Here is a 14,870-nt window from a genome sequence, read left to right on the forward strand (position 1 = left end):
TGGCGAGCAGCCCTTTAGCCCTTTCGATACTACCGACGACTATAGTCATTCGTTAAAATTTTCCATTGCTGCACTGTATACTTCGGTTCGACGTTTTCTAAAGAGCTGTTCCACTTGAGAACACAACGCGCAATGACCACCGATTGAAAAGAAATTGAATGTCTTGGGATTACAGGAACAATTGGGACGATTCGGAACACGGAACTACCTAACCAGGAGCATCGATCGACGAGGACAGCGAGTGCTTTGGGACCGAGTTTACAAGAACAATCGAGACAATTCAGGACTACCTTCCCACTTCCAACTTCCATATTTTTGAACCGTCCTCGCGTCAAAGATAGCTCCGTCCCCGAGCTCCGGACAATAGTTTCTCCCGTGTTTCCTGGTCCAGGGGCCAAAGGAGGACCAGAAGAGTGTAGGATCGGGGATTGTCGCGTTGTCGCGAGTTTCGATGGCAAAGACTCCGGTAACGCAATAGTCGAGGGCGACGCGAGAACGGTTTTTCCCTGTTGCCCCGACAAAGTCGTTTCGTCGGTAGCGTAGCTCTCGCGTAACTTTCCTTCCTTCCTTCCTTCTTTCCTTCCGAGCTTTCAACGGCCTCGTGCCACGCCGCCGCCTGGAATTGGACAAGACGAATTGGAAAATTGAATCGATTACACACCGGAAACTTTCCACACGAACGTGCAGCTAACTGCGCCCGTTTTACTTCTCCCGTGGATATGTCCTCCACGAGGCTACCGTCGCGTCGTCCGCGACCTGAACAGACCCGCAAAAGGACACGGCTAAGTGCGTTCCCTCCTTCGTCGATATAATTTACGAACCTCTTTCTCCGGAAAGTTTGCCGATGGATCCACTACCCGCTCCTGTACCGGGCTCGGAGAGATTCGTTTATCGAAACGATTCGTTACAGAGGACTCGGCTTTCACGCCTGGCGAATGGTAATCAACAGAATATACCGGCGGAGTGGAAACCTCTACTTTCCTCGGTTTTGTCAGCTTTCTCGAGCTACCTTGTAGCTTGCAACCGGTCTTGGCAAAACTGGAATGACATCGGAAGAATTTGAGGACATTGGTATCTTATTTTGAATTTTGACAAATAGACGGCACCCTTTGACTGCAACCCTTGTGTCAATGCAATAGTAGCAAATTGCAGTAGTTCGCAATGGTTACTCGGAGCATAGACTTCTTCGTGGCCGTTTCTAGAACCGAAATCGATATTATTACAGTTTTCAGGTCGTGGAGCGAGGTACGAAGCGTATCCGAGGCGTGTGCGAGCGTGCAGCGCGGCACATCCGCGCGAGTTAAGCCGTACAAGATGGATGGTCCAGCCGGTGGTCCTGTCTCGGTCCCGAACGTTTCACTCGCACTTATGATATATGGTGAAGCCGCTAAAAACTGGCAGATGTGTTTCCCCGGGCATGGTGTGCGCGCTGTTTCCGTTTCGCAGCAATCGTCGGCCCAGCGGCCCCCAGTTTCTCCCAGCTTTTCCCACCTTAGCGGCCGGGATAAATCGACGGGAGACGCGAACAATACTTGAGAGATTATACGCTCGGCCGGCGCCCAGCGTCGTGACGCCGCGCGCCACGCCGAAAAACCTTATATTCCTTGTTCGCGGTGATATATGGCCCCGAGCGAGTTGTCGCGGCCGAGAGTTCTTGCGAGCGACCGGTTTGTTTCTTCGGGTAGCCGCCGCGCCGCGCCGCGCCACCCTGAAAAAAAATATTCCTCGAGCAAGTCTCTCGATCCACGAAAGGTGTACGAGAGAGTTCTTCGTCCCGCGTCCTTTTCGCCACTGTCATGCTCCCCCGCGATCACCGATCGTTGTTTCAAAATTTTTCCCCTAGGTTTTGCTCCGTAAAAGTTTGCGCAAACGAGACCGCTCGTGTCCGGCGACAGGTGTTTTATGGTTTTCTCGACCACGCGTCCTTAATACCTCGTTTTAACCATTGGTAGAAGAAACCTTTGGAACGGAGCAAACGATTCTCGGCTCCTTCGTCGGTCACAGCCAGCTCGAACTTTAATTTGAAGCTGACCGCTCGTTCAACCGAGTTCTAGAGACGAATCGATTCTCGATGTAATTTTCTACCGGCAGAATGAAGCAGAACAGTCTACCGGGACGTCCAGGTCAAGAAACGTCTCGAACATCTTGGTACAGTACTTCCAAAGAAATTGTGGAACCTGTAAAACACTCTACAGCGCCCTCCACAAAATTGCAGGACTTATTGGGAATCTTGCGAGTGCATCGAATATAAAAATGTCTCGGGAGCGAGAAAAGCCCACGATATACGGTCCTGCTAAAGAACCCTCGATAATTCTATCGAATTGCCTTGAATGCATATTTTAAATTGGCGAGATAGAAACATAGCGATAAGGGGCAACTTATGGGACGACCTAGTAGAACCCAAAGGATTCTACTTCTCCTGTGTAGAGCCGAAGAGCCGCCAAGAACGGTAGCGACGCTGAAAATGGAGTTTTCACTTAAATTAACTCTCCTCAAAGGATGGAATTTACCCGCGACTGCAACCAACTACGGCCCCGTGTGCTGTGTAACATGCACCTGCAGCTGCAGCGGACGCGACGCTCGGATTAGAGGGTAAAAAGCGGTGGACAGAGGAAAAGAGACAAGGACGGCCGCCGCGCCGGTTCATTAATGTTTAGCCGGATCTTTGATTTTTGCGATGACTCGGTCCGAAGCGGCGCGGCGCGACATTTCGTTGAAACGAGTCGTCGCGCGTCGTTCCAGCTCCGCGGTAGAGTAGGGCTGATAGCTTCAATTACTCCCCCGTTTTATTTTCGTCCGTATCGAGGGACCGCTGCTCGACAAAAAGCATTACGGCGTCAACGATATATAACGAACTATCCCGAGAATACAATATCGAGTATAGAAAAATTTGTTCAGAATATGCAACTTTAAAGGTTCAATTTTGGCCAGAAAAAACTGGTTTCCAGACCACTGTGCGCCGCTCCGGGGCCCACTCTATTCTGCCATCCCACCACCGCGCCGCAGCCGTGAAATTTCGAGGAAAATTTCATTCCAAAGACTACGGAGAAACCGCGTGAATACCGGCAGGTATTTCGAGCTCTGCTTTGATTGCAAGCGCAGCCAATTAACGCTCGGGTTGCGCCGTCGTCGTAGTCGTTATCGTCGACGTAGTTCCACGCGTGTACCCGCCGCGTGCCCGCTAATCACGCCGCCAGCAGTCGAAACCGCGACGAGCGCAGCCTTAATGTCAAAATACACGGAAACCCAGCAAAGAGCCTCGACAATTTCGCGACTACGACGAGCGAGGCCCTTCCACGGCAATTCCTTGTAGTCCTCCTTATCTTCCTTCCCCTGCTTCCTCGAAAAGCTTTCGATTTTCCCCATGGAAGCTTACCCTTCGACCACCATCCAATTTTCTGGCCCCCGGGCAACGTCGCTACATGCTCTAATTACCTGGCAGTGTTGTTTCTAATCGACTAAATGAAAAATCACCTTTTCCTTATTAGACTGCGGAGATGAAAAAAATGCGAAAGAAAAATGTTGAAAATGAAAAGTCGAAGATGGGAAGGGTGGAATGGTCGACGCTCGGTTTTACTTTCGAAATTGATTCGCCGTGCTGGTATATAGGTATAGGTTCGCAAGCTGCCACCTTAAACGTGGCGAGGATGAGGATGAACCGGTTCGAGAACGAGAGGATTATACTATCCCGGTGCGGCGAGGATGTAGGACGAGCCTGGGGACCCTGCCGCCCAGCCGGGTTCTGGGGTTAACCAACATTTACATAGGCGCGAACGTAGACTGAATAACAATGCTTGAAACGGAGCTAAAACCAGCCCCAGACTCCGCCATCTCCACCGAGACGACACACGTTCGTCATCCCTTCCGTTCGAGCACACAGGGGCTGTTACTGTATCGAACTTCCGTGGAAATCAGGCCGGATGAATGGGGCTTTGTTAATTGAACGCCGTCGGAGTTTGCCATTCGAGTTATAACACCAACATGATAGTTCGTTTTGACGCGCCACGTGCATCCTAAAATGCGACATAAACGAACTACGAACGTTTATGCATAATGGGATAAGAAACAACACAACTTGCGTTAATTTTATGTATTAAACTTATTATTGCATCCTTTGAAACAATTCTAGAGTATAATCATATACTAAAGTGTCCCGTTCGAAGAAATTGAATGATAGTATAGACGAGAAAATGAAAGAACGGTAAAAGAAAGGGCGAAGATTGAGATTGACCCGACAAGAGGTAGTATTAACACCTTACGACTTTAATATATCACAATAGAATTTATTTCTTCATATGGTTTGGAGACAGGCATTCATGATATTCTATACAGAGTAGTGTCTAGAGCTCGAGTTTCGTTTGTTTTGTCCGGTACCGCACTCACCCACGCTTCCTTATGCCATTTTATTCACGATAGCTAAGTGCAACGAGTGCAACTGACTCGTCCATTTGTCGAGGGCATTGTAACGCGCAGCGCATACCGATTTCTTATCCAACTCGAGAACTTGGTTCACCTGTTGATAATGTTGCAGACAAACCATCGGTTTCAGATCATACTCACAGAGACACATATGTCCATGCATTATCTATTTAATGCTGCATTTACCTGATCGATTCGGCCGCGGATCGTATTATCCAAAATACAACAAACTAAAAGGCTCTCAACGTCCGACACATCGATATTCAATTCTTTGCTTATAAAAGGTATATAAATTCTAGTATAAGGTTTTATTAGCTTAATCAGGACCTAGAACACGATCGAGCGGATTAGGCCTGTTGTGCTGCTCTGACGATGATTTCGCACACCGGGTATACGTACCTGAGTGCGTATATTGCGCAGCAGATCTTCGATGTGCTCTCTTATAAAAGGATCGTCCATTATGTTATTTCTATTCTGCTTTAGAATTAGTTCGAACTGGTTGATATCATTATTCTGATAACTGACCACTAAGTTCGTCATCGCCAAAATCTCTGGATCGTTTTTGTATGGTTTCGCCTCCTGAGAGTCGAACGGATTGATCCCAGACTTCATCAGCCTGTTGCCGAGCACAATGACCCGATGAGAATCGTGTTAGACGGAGTACGTACTCTGATTTCTCTGCTCTTATTACGACTACTTACATATTCGCTAAAACTAGGTACTTTAGACACGTTGTACGTCTCGGTGAACCAGACTCATCGTAATTCTTAAAAGCTTCGAAGAAGTCCGTGTGCGCTCTCTCGAATTCACCTTCCCTCAAGTGCATTTTCCCACCGCATTCTTCGAGAAACAAAGTGCAATTTTACCTTCACCCGAGCCCCGATATCCTTAATCCTCGAGTGGACTATCAAAGTAAACTTTAAATCTGCAACATCTTCTTGAATGCTTTACCAATCAAATCAATATCTTGCGATAGAAATTTCATTCGTAAATTAACAATCATCTCGGGAACGTTCTGGTAGACAAAGCGTTCATTTATTTAACGTTAATTCTCGCCCAAAATGATAAACGAAAATCAATTTTCCTTTGCAATATTATAAATGCCGGAAGATAATAGGTCCACTCGAGGATTAATTTTTCTATCGTCATACCTCTGATCACTCCCATTATCAGCGGATGCGGTATCGCGCTCTTAATGTGCAAGCTCTGTTCGTACAATGTCTTTAGCTTCTTATTGTTCTTTTGTGCCGTGTACATTTGTATCTCTAGAGCATAAATCTCTAACAACTGTGTTCCCTTTTTCAAATCATCCTCCCCGTCGTCGGTCTAACAAAGGACAAGCTGATTCAGTCTTACTTTGCTAAAGTAACCATGATCTGACAACACCAACCTGACAACTCTGATGAAGCTGTTTCAATATTTTAGCTAGTTTATTAAAATCCGATCGATCGAAATATAGTTTGCCCAGTTTTGTGTTAGTTTTGAACCATAACCTATCGTTCTTGGCATCTTTCAATGCGTCTAAGGTGGTCTCATAGAAATCTTGCAATAGTTCCATCTGGAAACGTTGAACAAAGAAAGGTAACCATTTTGGAAGACCAACATTCTGTACAGTGAGCCACTCACATTCTTCGAGGTGCTAATATAATCCAATATGGAGTTTATAGATTTTTCTGAATGGTTTCTCGTAACTGCACTTTTAATGTATGTCAACAGCTGTTTGTACCTCGACATCATTTCCTTGTAATTAGCCTATGAGAGCAAAACATTGTAATAAACGAATATGTTTCTACGCAGTACTAATTCAGATAACCCACCAATTTAAAATTAATTTTTATCATCTGCTTTAAAGCCTTGAAGCCCCATTCTCCCTTCTCACCACCCTCCAAGTCCAAAACCTTTTGAAAACTTTGTAGTGCTGCCTTTGGATCATCTTCCTTCAATGCTTTGCTATTGTAATATTGATTCTCTAAGTCAACGTCTGGCTCTGAATTTGAGTCTTCAGAATATTCCTAAAATTGGTATTGAAAAGCCATATCATATCGCATTTTTCCTGACTTAAAGTAACCTAATAAAAGGATAAATCAAAGGAAAAATAAGGGCTGGTGTCTCTAGTCTTCGATATAACCTAAATACAATGCGAACGCTATTTAATCGTATTATATCTGAATTTCTTCGGGAAAAACTTGCCGTGAGCATAATCGTTGATTGTTCAGCGATCGGTAAATCACTTTGAAATTATTTTGAAATTTCATACATGTCAAAACGAAAATTCTAACCTATAACTCGACCGGAACGTTTACAAACGTGTCCAACAGCGTTTCCACTGTAGACAAACGAATACTCACGAGACCATAATCTTCCTCTTCTTCGCACATAAAATCATCCTCGCCGTCTGACATTTTCCGGAATACTTAAAGGCTTCGAATATTGGAAATAAAAAATTCACGCTACCCTGTTGACAACCGCAAGCTCGGACCAGTTTGTATTTTGAAATTCACATGCGTGCACTAACCCTATGCATGTGCAGCAGTGCTGTATGCAGCTTACATCGCTGCGAGGATATCTCGTCAATATGGTACTGTTTATCGAAATTACTTCCTCCGAAATGCCTATAATCTCTGAACAATTACTATTTTAAGCTTACCTAGATGAGAACGACCAAGTCAATTATACTTGAACCCTCTTATAGTGAGTGTAAATCAAAGGGAAACAGTCATGACGTTGGCCTGCTGATTCGTCAAGCTCAACTGACTTTACTTTCTGCTCTATGTTTTCGTCGGTTCGCTAGGTTATGTTCCTGGTTTCAAAATGGTTAATTACAACGAGGAATCAAACGAGAACGAGCCGATACTTTACGAATTGCTGGAGTACTTCGTTCGAAAACAGGAACCAGAATTGATTGTAAGTTTTCATTATTTTCTCCATAACAAAAAAAAAAATATATTCTGTCAAACTGTTATCATTTAACTGTGCTGTGACATTTTTATATACAATATTGTTGGTTCTAGAAATGCAAAAACGACGCTATAATATTACCGACAACCGGAACGATTAAAAATGCATTAAGATATCTGAATAACAGGTACAGCTTGCCAGAAAGCATATCTCAGCAAAATAATCTCACTTTACCATGGAAGTTCGCCATCAGCGATTCTGGCAGACTGCTTGCAGTTCTCCAAGAGAATGTCATAGAAATTCGGAAAGCAAAGGATGAGTATTCGTCAGTGGTTGGGAAAGCTTCTGGTGAGTAATAAGTATATAGAAAATAGCGTACGATACTACAATCATTTATAATGTTTTTGTACAGTTCCAAAAGACGCTTTCCCTCAATGGCGTAAATTATCCTGGAGTCCGGATGGAACACTTTTAGTATTAGCATCTAGTAACGGTTACACGTCCTTTTATAATGCCTTGGGAAATAATATCTTTAACATAAGTCCAAAAACTGTTTCCCAAAATCCTCAGATCTTAGAAGCTGGCGATGCAATAGTTTCAATGATATTTCTTAAACCGAGAACAACCTCTGAAAAATGGGCCTACGAGTTCATGTTGATTACCTATAGTGGCCTACTCAAGTCCTATCATGTGTCATTAAACAATGGATACGAAGCAAACTATGAATTTTCTTTTGGCAATTTTTATAAGAACGGTGTTAATGCGGTTGCCTATGATCAAAAACATAGCCTGTTCTATGTTGCAGGCAATACAATAACTCAAAAAGTAACAGTAATAAATTTATTAATTGTGTATACTAAATTGGAGAGAACAACATTTCATATTATGTATTACATTACAGTCGACTGCTTCGGAAAGTGGCTTAACATCCTGGAGACCCTTAAACGATTACCCGTACTGTAAATTGTCATTTGCTTTTGACAATGACTCGACAAACAAGTCAAGATTCTATATATGGAACATTATTCCATCTCTAAGTCTGCAACCAGAGTCAATTATATTCAAAATAAAAATTTCCCCAAACAGCCAATTCTTGACATGCTTGCACACAGACGGTTCTATATCCCTGTGGGGATTGCCAAATTTAGTGTTACAGAAAAAATGGAAATTGTCTGACCAGCCAGATTTTAATATACCTAATCCACTGGGTCCTGCGAAATTAAAGAAATTTCCACCAGGTTTTACAGAGTTCCATCCATTGGACATTGGTTGGTGGTCCGAGCAGGTAATACTCTTCCTCTTATATCTTAGTCATGTATCATACATTAATTATATTTTTCCAGGCGATTATAATTGCAAGGTACGCCGGATCCACCTCCGTATGCGCTACCAAAAACTTGAAGAATCTTTTAGGAATGAGCCCAGAGTTTCTAGCTGGCCAGCCACAAATATGCGAACTAGGTTCGGATCGTGGCTTCTTGTGTCTAGACTGTGAGACATTTTTAACCAGCAAAAAACGGAATAGAGAGTCCAGTGTCGAAGGTCAAGTATCAGGTTGATAAACGAATGAATAATTTTTACATGTCCGATAAGATATGTGTTCATTTCGTTAGAAGTATCATCGGAGAGCGAGGAGGAAGACGACGAGTTGGAGCCAGTCAGTATACTGAATTACACAACAAATTTAATGCAGAGTACGTTGTACTCCATAACGGACATCGAAAGATTTCAGCCCAAGAGAAAGAAGTCCAAAGTACTGTTCAGAACATACAGGATCCTTGGTCTGAAGAGTACAACACCCGAAGAACTGTACTCAAGAAAAATCGATATAGAAGTATGAGTTCTTGTAGGAACGCTTTTGAACAGAGGGTAGAACATTTTGTAATTTCTTGCAGGAGTACGAAGAAGCTTTGACATTGGCTAACACGTACAATCTGGACACCGATCTGGTTTATCAGACGCAATGGCGAAAATCGAAATTGTCTTTGAACGCTATCCAGGAACATTTGAGCAAAGTCACGAAAAGATCTTGGGTCCTGCACGAGTGTGTAACAAGAGTTCCCGACACTATCGAGGCAGCGAGAGAATTATTGAATTTCGGGCTGAAAGGTGCCAATTTAGAGACTCTCGTGGCAATAGGTACCTGCGACAATGGGAAATTCGTAACGGACAATGCGGACGAAGAATGGACTGATCTGGATGAAGTTAGCGAAAGTTTACGACAGGTAAGCCATAAATTTGGCAAGGTGTATAGAGACTAAATTATTCACTCTGGTCAACATTTACAAACGTTCAGATACAGAAAGCAAATGAATTGTTGGATAAGATCGACCCGAATCACTTGTCCGATGCTCAGATAGATTTAATCAAGTACAGAAGAAAACTGCTGGACCATTTGGACAAGCTGCTCACCTACGAGATTATATTGGGACCCTCATTAAATTATGATAAGAACTTCTACGAGGAATTTCGCCAGCTTTCGGCGCTCGAGAATGCGATTAGGTACCAACGAAATGATGCAGATTATTTAGAGTACACGGTGGGAGACTTTATACGTCTATTCTGATATTACTTCGTCAAGCGCAGATTCGCGAAAGATGGTGATTGCCGAGGAGTCGAGATCATGTTCACCTATTACGGGGAGAGTTTGTTGCCCCATTGGCTGGCAATTATCAGCTTCTTCCCGGAAACGTTGAACCCATTGAAGTACAAGAAGCTCCTGCCGAAATGCGACACCGATTGCCAATTGTTCTTGCTCGACCAGCGAGAATTAAGGCAAAAGGATTGGTCCGAGAAGACCGAGTTCAACGAAGTGGTTAATTTTGAAAATGACGATAAGTCAGAGCTACTCTACGAGTCTGATCCTTCCTTGTCTATTTACAGGTAAATTAACTCATTTTTTTTTTTTTTTTTTTTTCTTAAATCTTAAGTGTCAGCTATTTTTTTACACGTGTAACATTTTTATTTAAGGGATACCTTGCTCAGCCCGGAATTGTTGCAAAAATGGTACGAGTCGAGAGCCTATCAGATCGAGAGGAACAGTTACATAGTCGACAATGCTTTGCAATTAATTAAAATCGCGAAATCGCATAACATTAACAGCTTGGAGAATTTATTGTTAGACCTAGAAACATTGGACGACCTAATTTACAAAGTTTACATAGAAGATCTGTCGTTGGACGAGCTACAGAAATTGTCTAATCTAGAAAAAATCAAATTGTTGATGAGCATGACCACTGAGAAAAGCTTTGTCGATGATTTGAAAAATTTCGTGCTACCATTTATAAAACGAAGACACCAATACTTGGTAGGTATCGACATTAAGAACTCGGGATTAGAGATGTAAATCGTTATTGAATTATTTCTTTTTCAGGATGGAGAATTGCAGAGACATTTGTTCAGTGATTATCTGATATGCATCAGCAAAGAGGATCTAAGATTAGCAGTGAAACTGTTCGAGTATTTGAAAGTCTCTCAAGATAGTGAGATTTTGCAAATGATAGAGAACATTGGCACTTTGGCATTGGATTGTATCTATGCCTGCAACGATGCAAATATGTACGAGAAAGCGATCTGCATCGTGGACTCGATTTCGAAAGACAGGGACGGCAAGAGAAGCGGTGGAATAAGTTCGCTTCTCGAGGAACTGGACAGGGAACTCGAGTGTACGAAGATCTTGAATAAATACGGGCTCACGACCACGCTGAATGCGCTTAGAAAGAATAAGACTGATCCCGAGTCTGCGAAACTATTGCTGGTTCAAATGGCGAGAAGCTTGAACAGAACGTAAGGGAACGATGCTCTCCATAATATAAAAAAGTCCCTTTCGCGCCCAGTAACATTATAATTTATATTTGTTCGAAGGATCGCGCCTCCCGATGAAAAACAGTGGGCGCAATTGCTGAACGACATGCTGGAGATTCACGGTATGATCTTCGCCTGCGTCGACATAGAAATATGTTTCGAGATATGTGTATCGGCGCGACTGGTGTCAGGTGCTAAGTCCAACATACAGAGTTGCGCGGCTCTGATCGAGACCAAGAAGAACGAGCAATCTCTGCTGAAGGTCTCCTACGAGAAGGCTGTGAACTTGATCCTCGAGGCCAGCAGAGAGTATTTCAACAGCTCGAATTCTCTGACCGATGCAAACATGGAGCTTGCTAGGTGGCTACTTGTATTCCTGGCGACCACCTTTCCTCTTAACTGACAAATAATTATCGTTTCAGGGCTTGCCTCCATCTGATTGCGGACGATAATCCACAGATCAAGGAGGAATACGATCTCATTAACTCCCTTCAGATTTTAAACGAGTTCAACATCAGTATACTACCGCTTCAAGTCCGCTTGATGCAAGATAGATTGAAGTTGATAGAGGATTGCTTGAATAGACGCGAGGATGCTCACAAGAGTCGTCAGAGACTGTTGACTCTGGCGACTTATCTGCGGATTGAGATGAATAACAGCAGAGCGAGGGAGGGAAAGGTTTTGGAATTGATCGCGAAGAAAGCACTGGAGGTACGTACTTATTGTTTAGAATTACGTATTGTAAAGCACATTGTTCCAACGCGACGAAACTTCACAGATAAAAGACTTTAGTGTCTGTGCTGCCACGTGCCAGCAACTGATACAGAACAATTACATTCCTGCGTGGACGGTCGTCTTAGATTTAGGATACTGTGATGACTACAATGACTTGAAGACTAGACAAAAATGTCTATGGTTTGTGATAAACAAGGGGCCTAATGAAATACTGAGTAAAGCGCTGGATCAGATACATTTAATAGAGATACAAATGTTGCATAAGGAGTTGGAGTTGTGGATACCACCGTGTGAACCCGACGACCCCGACGATCCCGACGATGCTGATAGCGAAGAAGAGTTCATAGACGCCATGACCACCGTAAGAAATGCAGTACAAAAAGCGTAATACGAATACAGGGTGTAAAGTCTCGAACAGGACACCCTGCACGGAGAAATTTTAATGTATCTCACATAGCCTTAAATTTGCAGCCTCAAGTGGAAACGAAAGATTTCGTTCCGAAGGTGCTGGAAGCCTCCACAGAAATGGTCAAAACTTCCGCGAACATTATGAAAACTTCGACGTTTAGTTTAATAAGAAACATAAGCGATACGAGTTTCTGGAAGTCCAGATTGAAGCTCGGCTTCGAGAGCGGCCAGGACAATGACGCGGAGTACAATGATCAGAAGAGTCACGAGGACCATGACGATATCCAAAGTCTTCCATGTTTTTACGAGAGTTTACACGAAAGATGTAGACTCAGTAGTTTGGATACCAAGTATGTAAACTACTCGATGCCGGATATACAAAATGCGAAGTTGAAATGCTGCCGAGCTTTCCTGAGGATAGCAATGTTAAGCGAGTCCTCTTGCTATGGCTTGGAAGTGAGCGACATTAATCATTGTATGTATTTCCCGATACGTTGAGTACAATGAACGTGGATGAAATATTTAAAGAACTGTGATTCTCCTTGTTTCAGTGTTTTTGGAGTGTGCGAAGCACACATTGCGGGAAGATTGGCTTCTTGGAATGTCTTATTTATTTAGTGTACAAAGAGATTGTGCGAAGGAGACGCAGAATGTCCTAGTCGAGCTACCGCAAACAGAGCTGCACGTTCAAACTGCAATGTATTATTACTCCTTGGAGTTGTATAAGAAATTACACAAGAATACAGAGAATTTATATTTGTTTAATCCATTGAGCCTGATACGGAAGATGATCGATGCGATGCGTAAGTGCAAGGAATCTGAGATGCACGAGAGCTTCAAGTATTGGCAAACACATTTCTTGAATGATCAAGAGTTTTTTGACTCGAATCAGATAATCGAGAAGAAGGATCATAGGACGAACAGTGAGGTGAAGGTGGAGCATAACAATGATCTCATTGAGGGAACTATGCGTGAAGAATTTAAGCAGCAAAATAACTCGACGGAAAACTCTATTTCTCAACTTGATGGCGAAGTCAACAAGAACTACTCTGAGGACAAGGATGATATGGAATGGACAGACGATTGGGGAAAGTTTTCAGACGAGGATGTAGCAGAAACTGCGGGAAACAAGCAGAACATTCCAAAGCAAAAACCGTGTACAGATAATGATATTTCACTGATGAAAGAAATTGGCGATTGTGCTACAGAAGAGGAACGTTTCGAAGCGTTTCAGAGCGTGTGCGACAAAATACAAAGTAGGGATCACTTTTGCGAGATGAAGGATATAGTGTTAAAATGGCCGAAATTTAGCAATCCTGAATACATCGCTGTTGACAAACATCCCATTTACAAAATGATGAAACTGATTAGTGTCTACGACACAGAGACGGACAAACGGAAGTATAAACAAATTTTCCAAGATTACAAAGACTTAATGGCAGCCTTACCTTCGTTAGACGTAAGTTCTAATAAATCATTTCCTGCCAGTTAGCGGCAAAGTAATTACATGTTAATAATACTTTTAGACGCTTAAAGAGTTCCTGAACAAGGACGAACTTCCTCTAGATCATGCAGTTTATATCAGACTAAACACGGATGATCCGGAGCTTCACGAACAGGCTGTGAATATCCTCAAAGAAAGGCATAAAGTGTGTTTATATTATGTTTGAAGTTTTGTAAGTATTATTGTAATACTAGACGTAGTTATTCATCTTCAATTTTGTTTTTTAGGCAATAACATTGTCGGCGCCCATATTAGAGGCATTATTTTTGAAAAATTTAACTGCATCTTTCGATCCAAATCACGAAGTATATGGACGAATTATTGAACATGTTCTTATTAATCAATCATTGACGAATACAAGGGAAAACGCGGAATTACTTGTACAGGAATTGAAGGAGAAGAAACATATATCGCACGCTTTATGCATAATTAGATTAATGGAAGATATACCGCCGTCTATGTGCACATTCGATACTTGTTTCGAACTTCTGATGAAGAAATAATTACTTATTTTTTTCATTATTTGTTTTGGCGAATGATGCGATTTCAAATTGGAAAATAATGTAAATACCCTATACTTTAGTGTGGTATTATTTACCGAATACGAGAAGCGTTTCTGAAAATCGAAAGATGCAACCGATTTCGGCGGATGCAATATCGGCACAAAACTTTTAATTCGCGTGTATATCTTATTACGACTTACGATACACTAAATCCAATTTGTATATATTTAAAATATTTGTTACGCTACGTACTTTGTAAATATAAATGTGATATATACATTAGAATTATATCTATCTGGAAAATACCTGTAATTTGTGACAGCTTGCTACTCCCCCCTCTTCGAGACTGTCTGCGCCTCCATGTTTGAACCTTCGAAATTTTGAATCTTCTGTGGCTTACGCACCCATCGACTCGATGTCTTCATTTATCCCAGAGAATCTTCGATTCTTGACGATTCAACTCTCCTAAGAATCAAAACAAAACACGATTAATTATTTTCATTTTAGATACTGTACTTTTTCGCGCTTTTACCGCAACATCGAATTCTGACAACGAAAAGGGACCAATTTCAATTCCGCTTGAAACAATATAAATACTG

At 42.4% G+C, this 14,870-nt stretch overlaps 2 protein-coding genes across 3 annotated transcripts; one reads left to right on the forward strand and one right to left on the reverse strand.

The window, feature by feature from the left end:
- Window positions 1-4,242: 4,242 nt before the first annotated feature.
- On the reverse strand, window positions 4,243-6,906 carry Alien (COP9 signalosome complex subunit 2 alien). The gene is made up of 9 exons (XM_076802261.1): window positions 6,768-6,906; window positions 6,237-6,431; window positions 6,046-6,171; window positions 5,810-5,977; window positions 5,571-5,745; window positions 5,121-5,259; window positions 4,819-5,035; window positions 4,606-4,746; window positions 4,243-4,513 (listed from the first exon to the last, which is right to left on the reverse strand). The coding sequence occupies exons 1-9, from the start codon at window positions 6,819-6,821 to the stop codon at window positions 4,394-4,396; spliced, it is 1,335 nt and encodes a 444-aa protein (XP_076658376.1). The 5' UTR covers window positions 6,822-6,906; the 3' UTR covers window positions 4,243-4,393.
- A 285-nt stretch (window positions 6,907-7,191) lies between these two features.
- Window positions 7,192-14,559, forward strand: LOC143362257 (NBAS subunit of NRZ tethering complex). Of its 2 annotated transcripts, none has more exons than XM_076802258.1 (18): window positions 7,192-7,323; window positions 7,431-7,665; window positions 7,730-8,142; window positions 8,219-8,602; window positions 8,661-8,859; window positions 8,931-9,151; window positions 9,213-9,542; window positions 9,614-9,819; window positions 9,904-10,200; window positions 10,288-10,624; window positions 10,691-11,103; window positions 11,182-11,481; window positions 11,544-11,832; window positions 11,900-12,217; window positions 12,328-12,739; window positions 12,816-13,723; window positions 13,791-13,913; window positions 13,996-14,559. In XM_076802258.1, exons 1-18 carry the CDS (start codon window positions 7,231-7,233, stop codon window positions 14,269-14,271), a joined length of 5,754 nt encoding a protein of 1,917 aa, XP_076658373.1. In that variant the 5' UTR covers window positions 7,192-7,230; the 3' UTR covers window positions 14,272-14,559. The 2 variants fall into 2 exon arrangements, with proteins under 2 accessions (XP_076658373.1, XP_076658374.1); XM_076802259.1 differs by having other exon boundaries at window positions 9,620-9,819.
- The last annotated feature ends 311 nt before the right edge of the window (window positions 14,560-14,870 follow it).

Source organism: Halictus rubicundus, chromosome 16 (assembly GCF_050948215.1).
Source record: "Halictus rubicundus isolate RS-2024b chromosome 16, iyHalRubi1_principal, whole genome shotgun sequence".
In the NCBI taxonomy this organism is placed as follows: Eukaryota; Metazoa; Arthropoda; class Insecta; order Hymenoptera; family Halictidae; genus Halictus; species Halictus rubicundus.

Bases quoted from the DNA above. Each gene is read 5' to 3' on its own strand.
- LOC143362257 (XM_076802258.1), top strand. From the start codon at position 7,231: ATGGTTAATTACAACGAGGAATCAAACGAGAACGAGCCGATACTTTAC. The intron at 9,543-9,613 runs GTAAGCCATAAA...ACAAACGTTCAG, and splicing joins TTAGCGAAAGTTTACGACAG to ATACAGAAAGCAAATGAATT. The intron at 13,914-13,995 runs GTGTGTTTATAT...TTTGTTTTTTAG, and splicing joins TCCTCAAAGAAAGGCATAAA to GCAATAACATTGTCGGCGCC.
- Alien (XM_076802261.1), bottom strand. From the start codon at position 6,821: ATGTCAGACGGCGAGGATGATTTTATGTGCGAAGAAGAGGAAGATTAT. The intron at 5,978-6,045 runs GTGAGTGGCTCA...CAACGTTTCCAG, and splicing joins ATATTAGCACCTCGAAGAAT to ATGGAACTATTGCAAGATTT. The intron at 5,036-5,120 runs GTAAGTAGTCGT...GCTCGGCAACAG, and splicing joins TACCTAGTTTTAGCGAATAT to GCTGATGAAGTCTGGGATCA.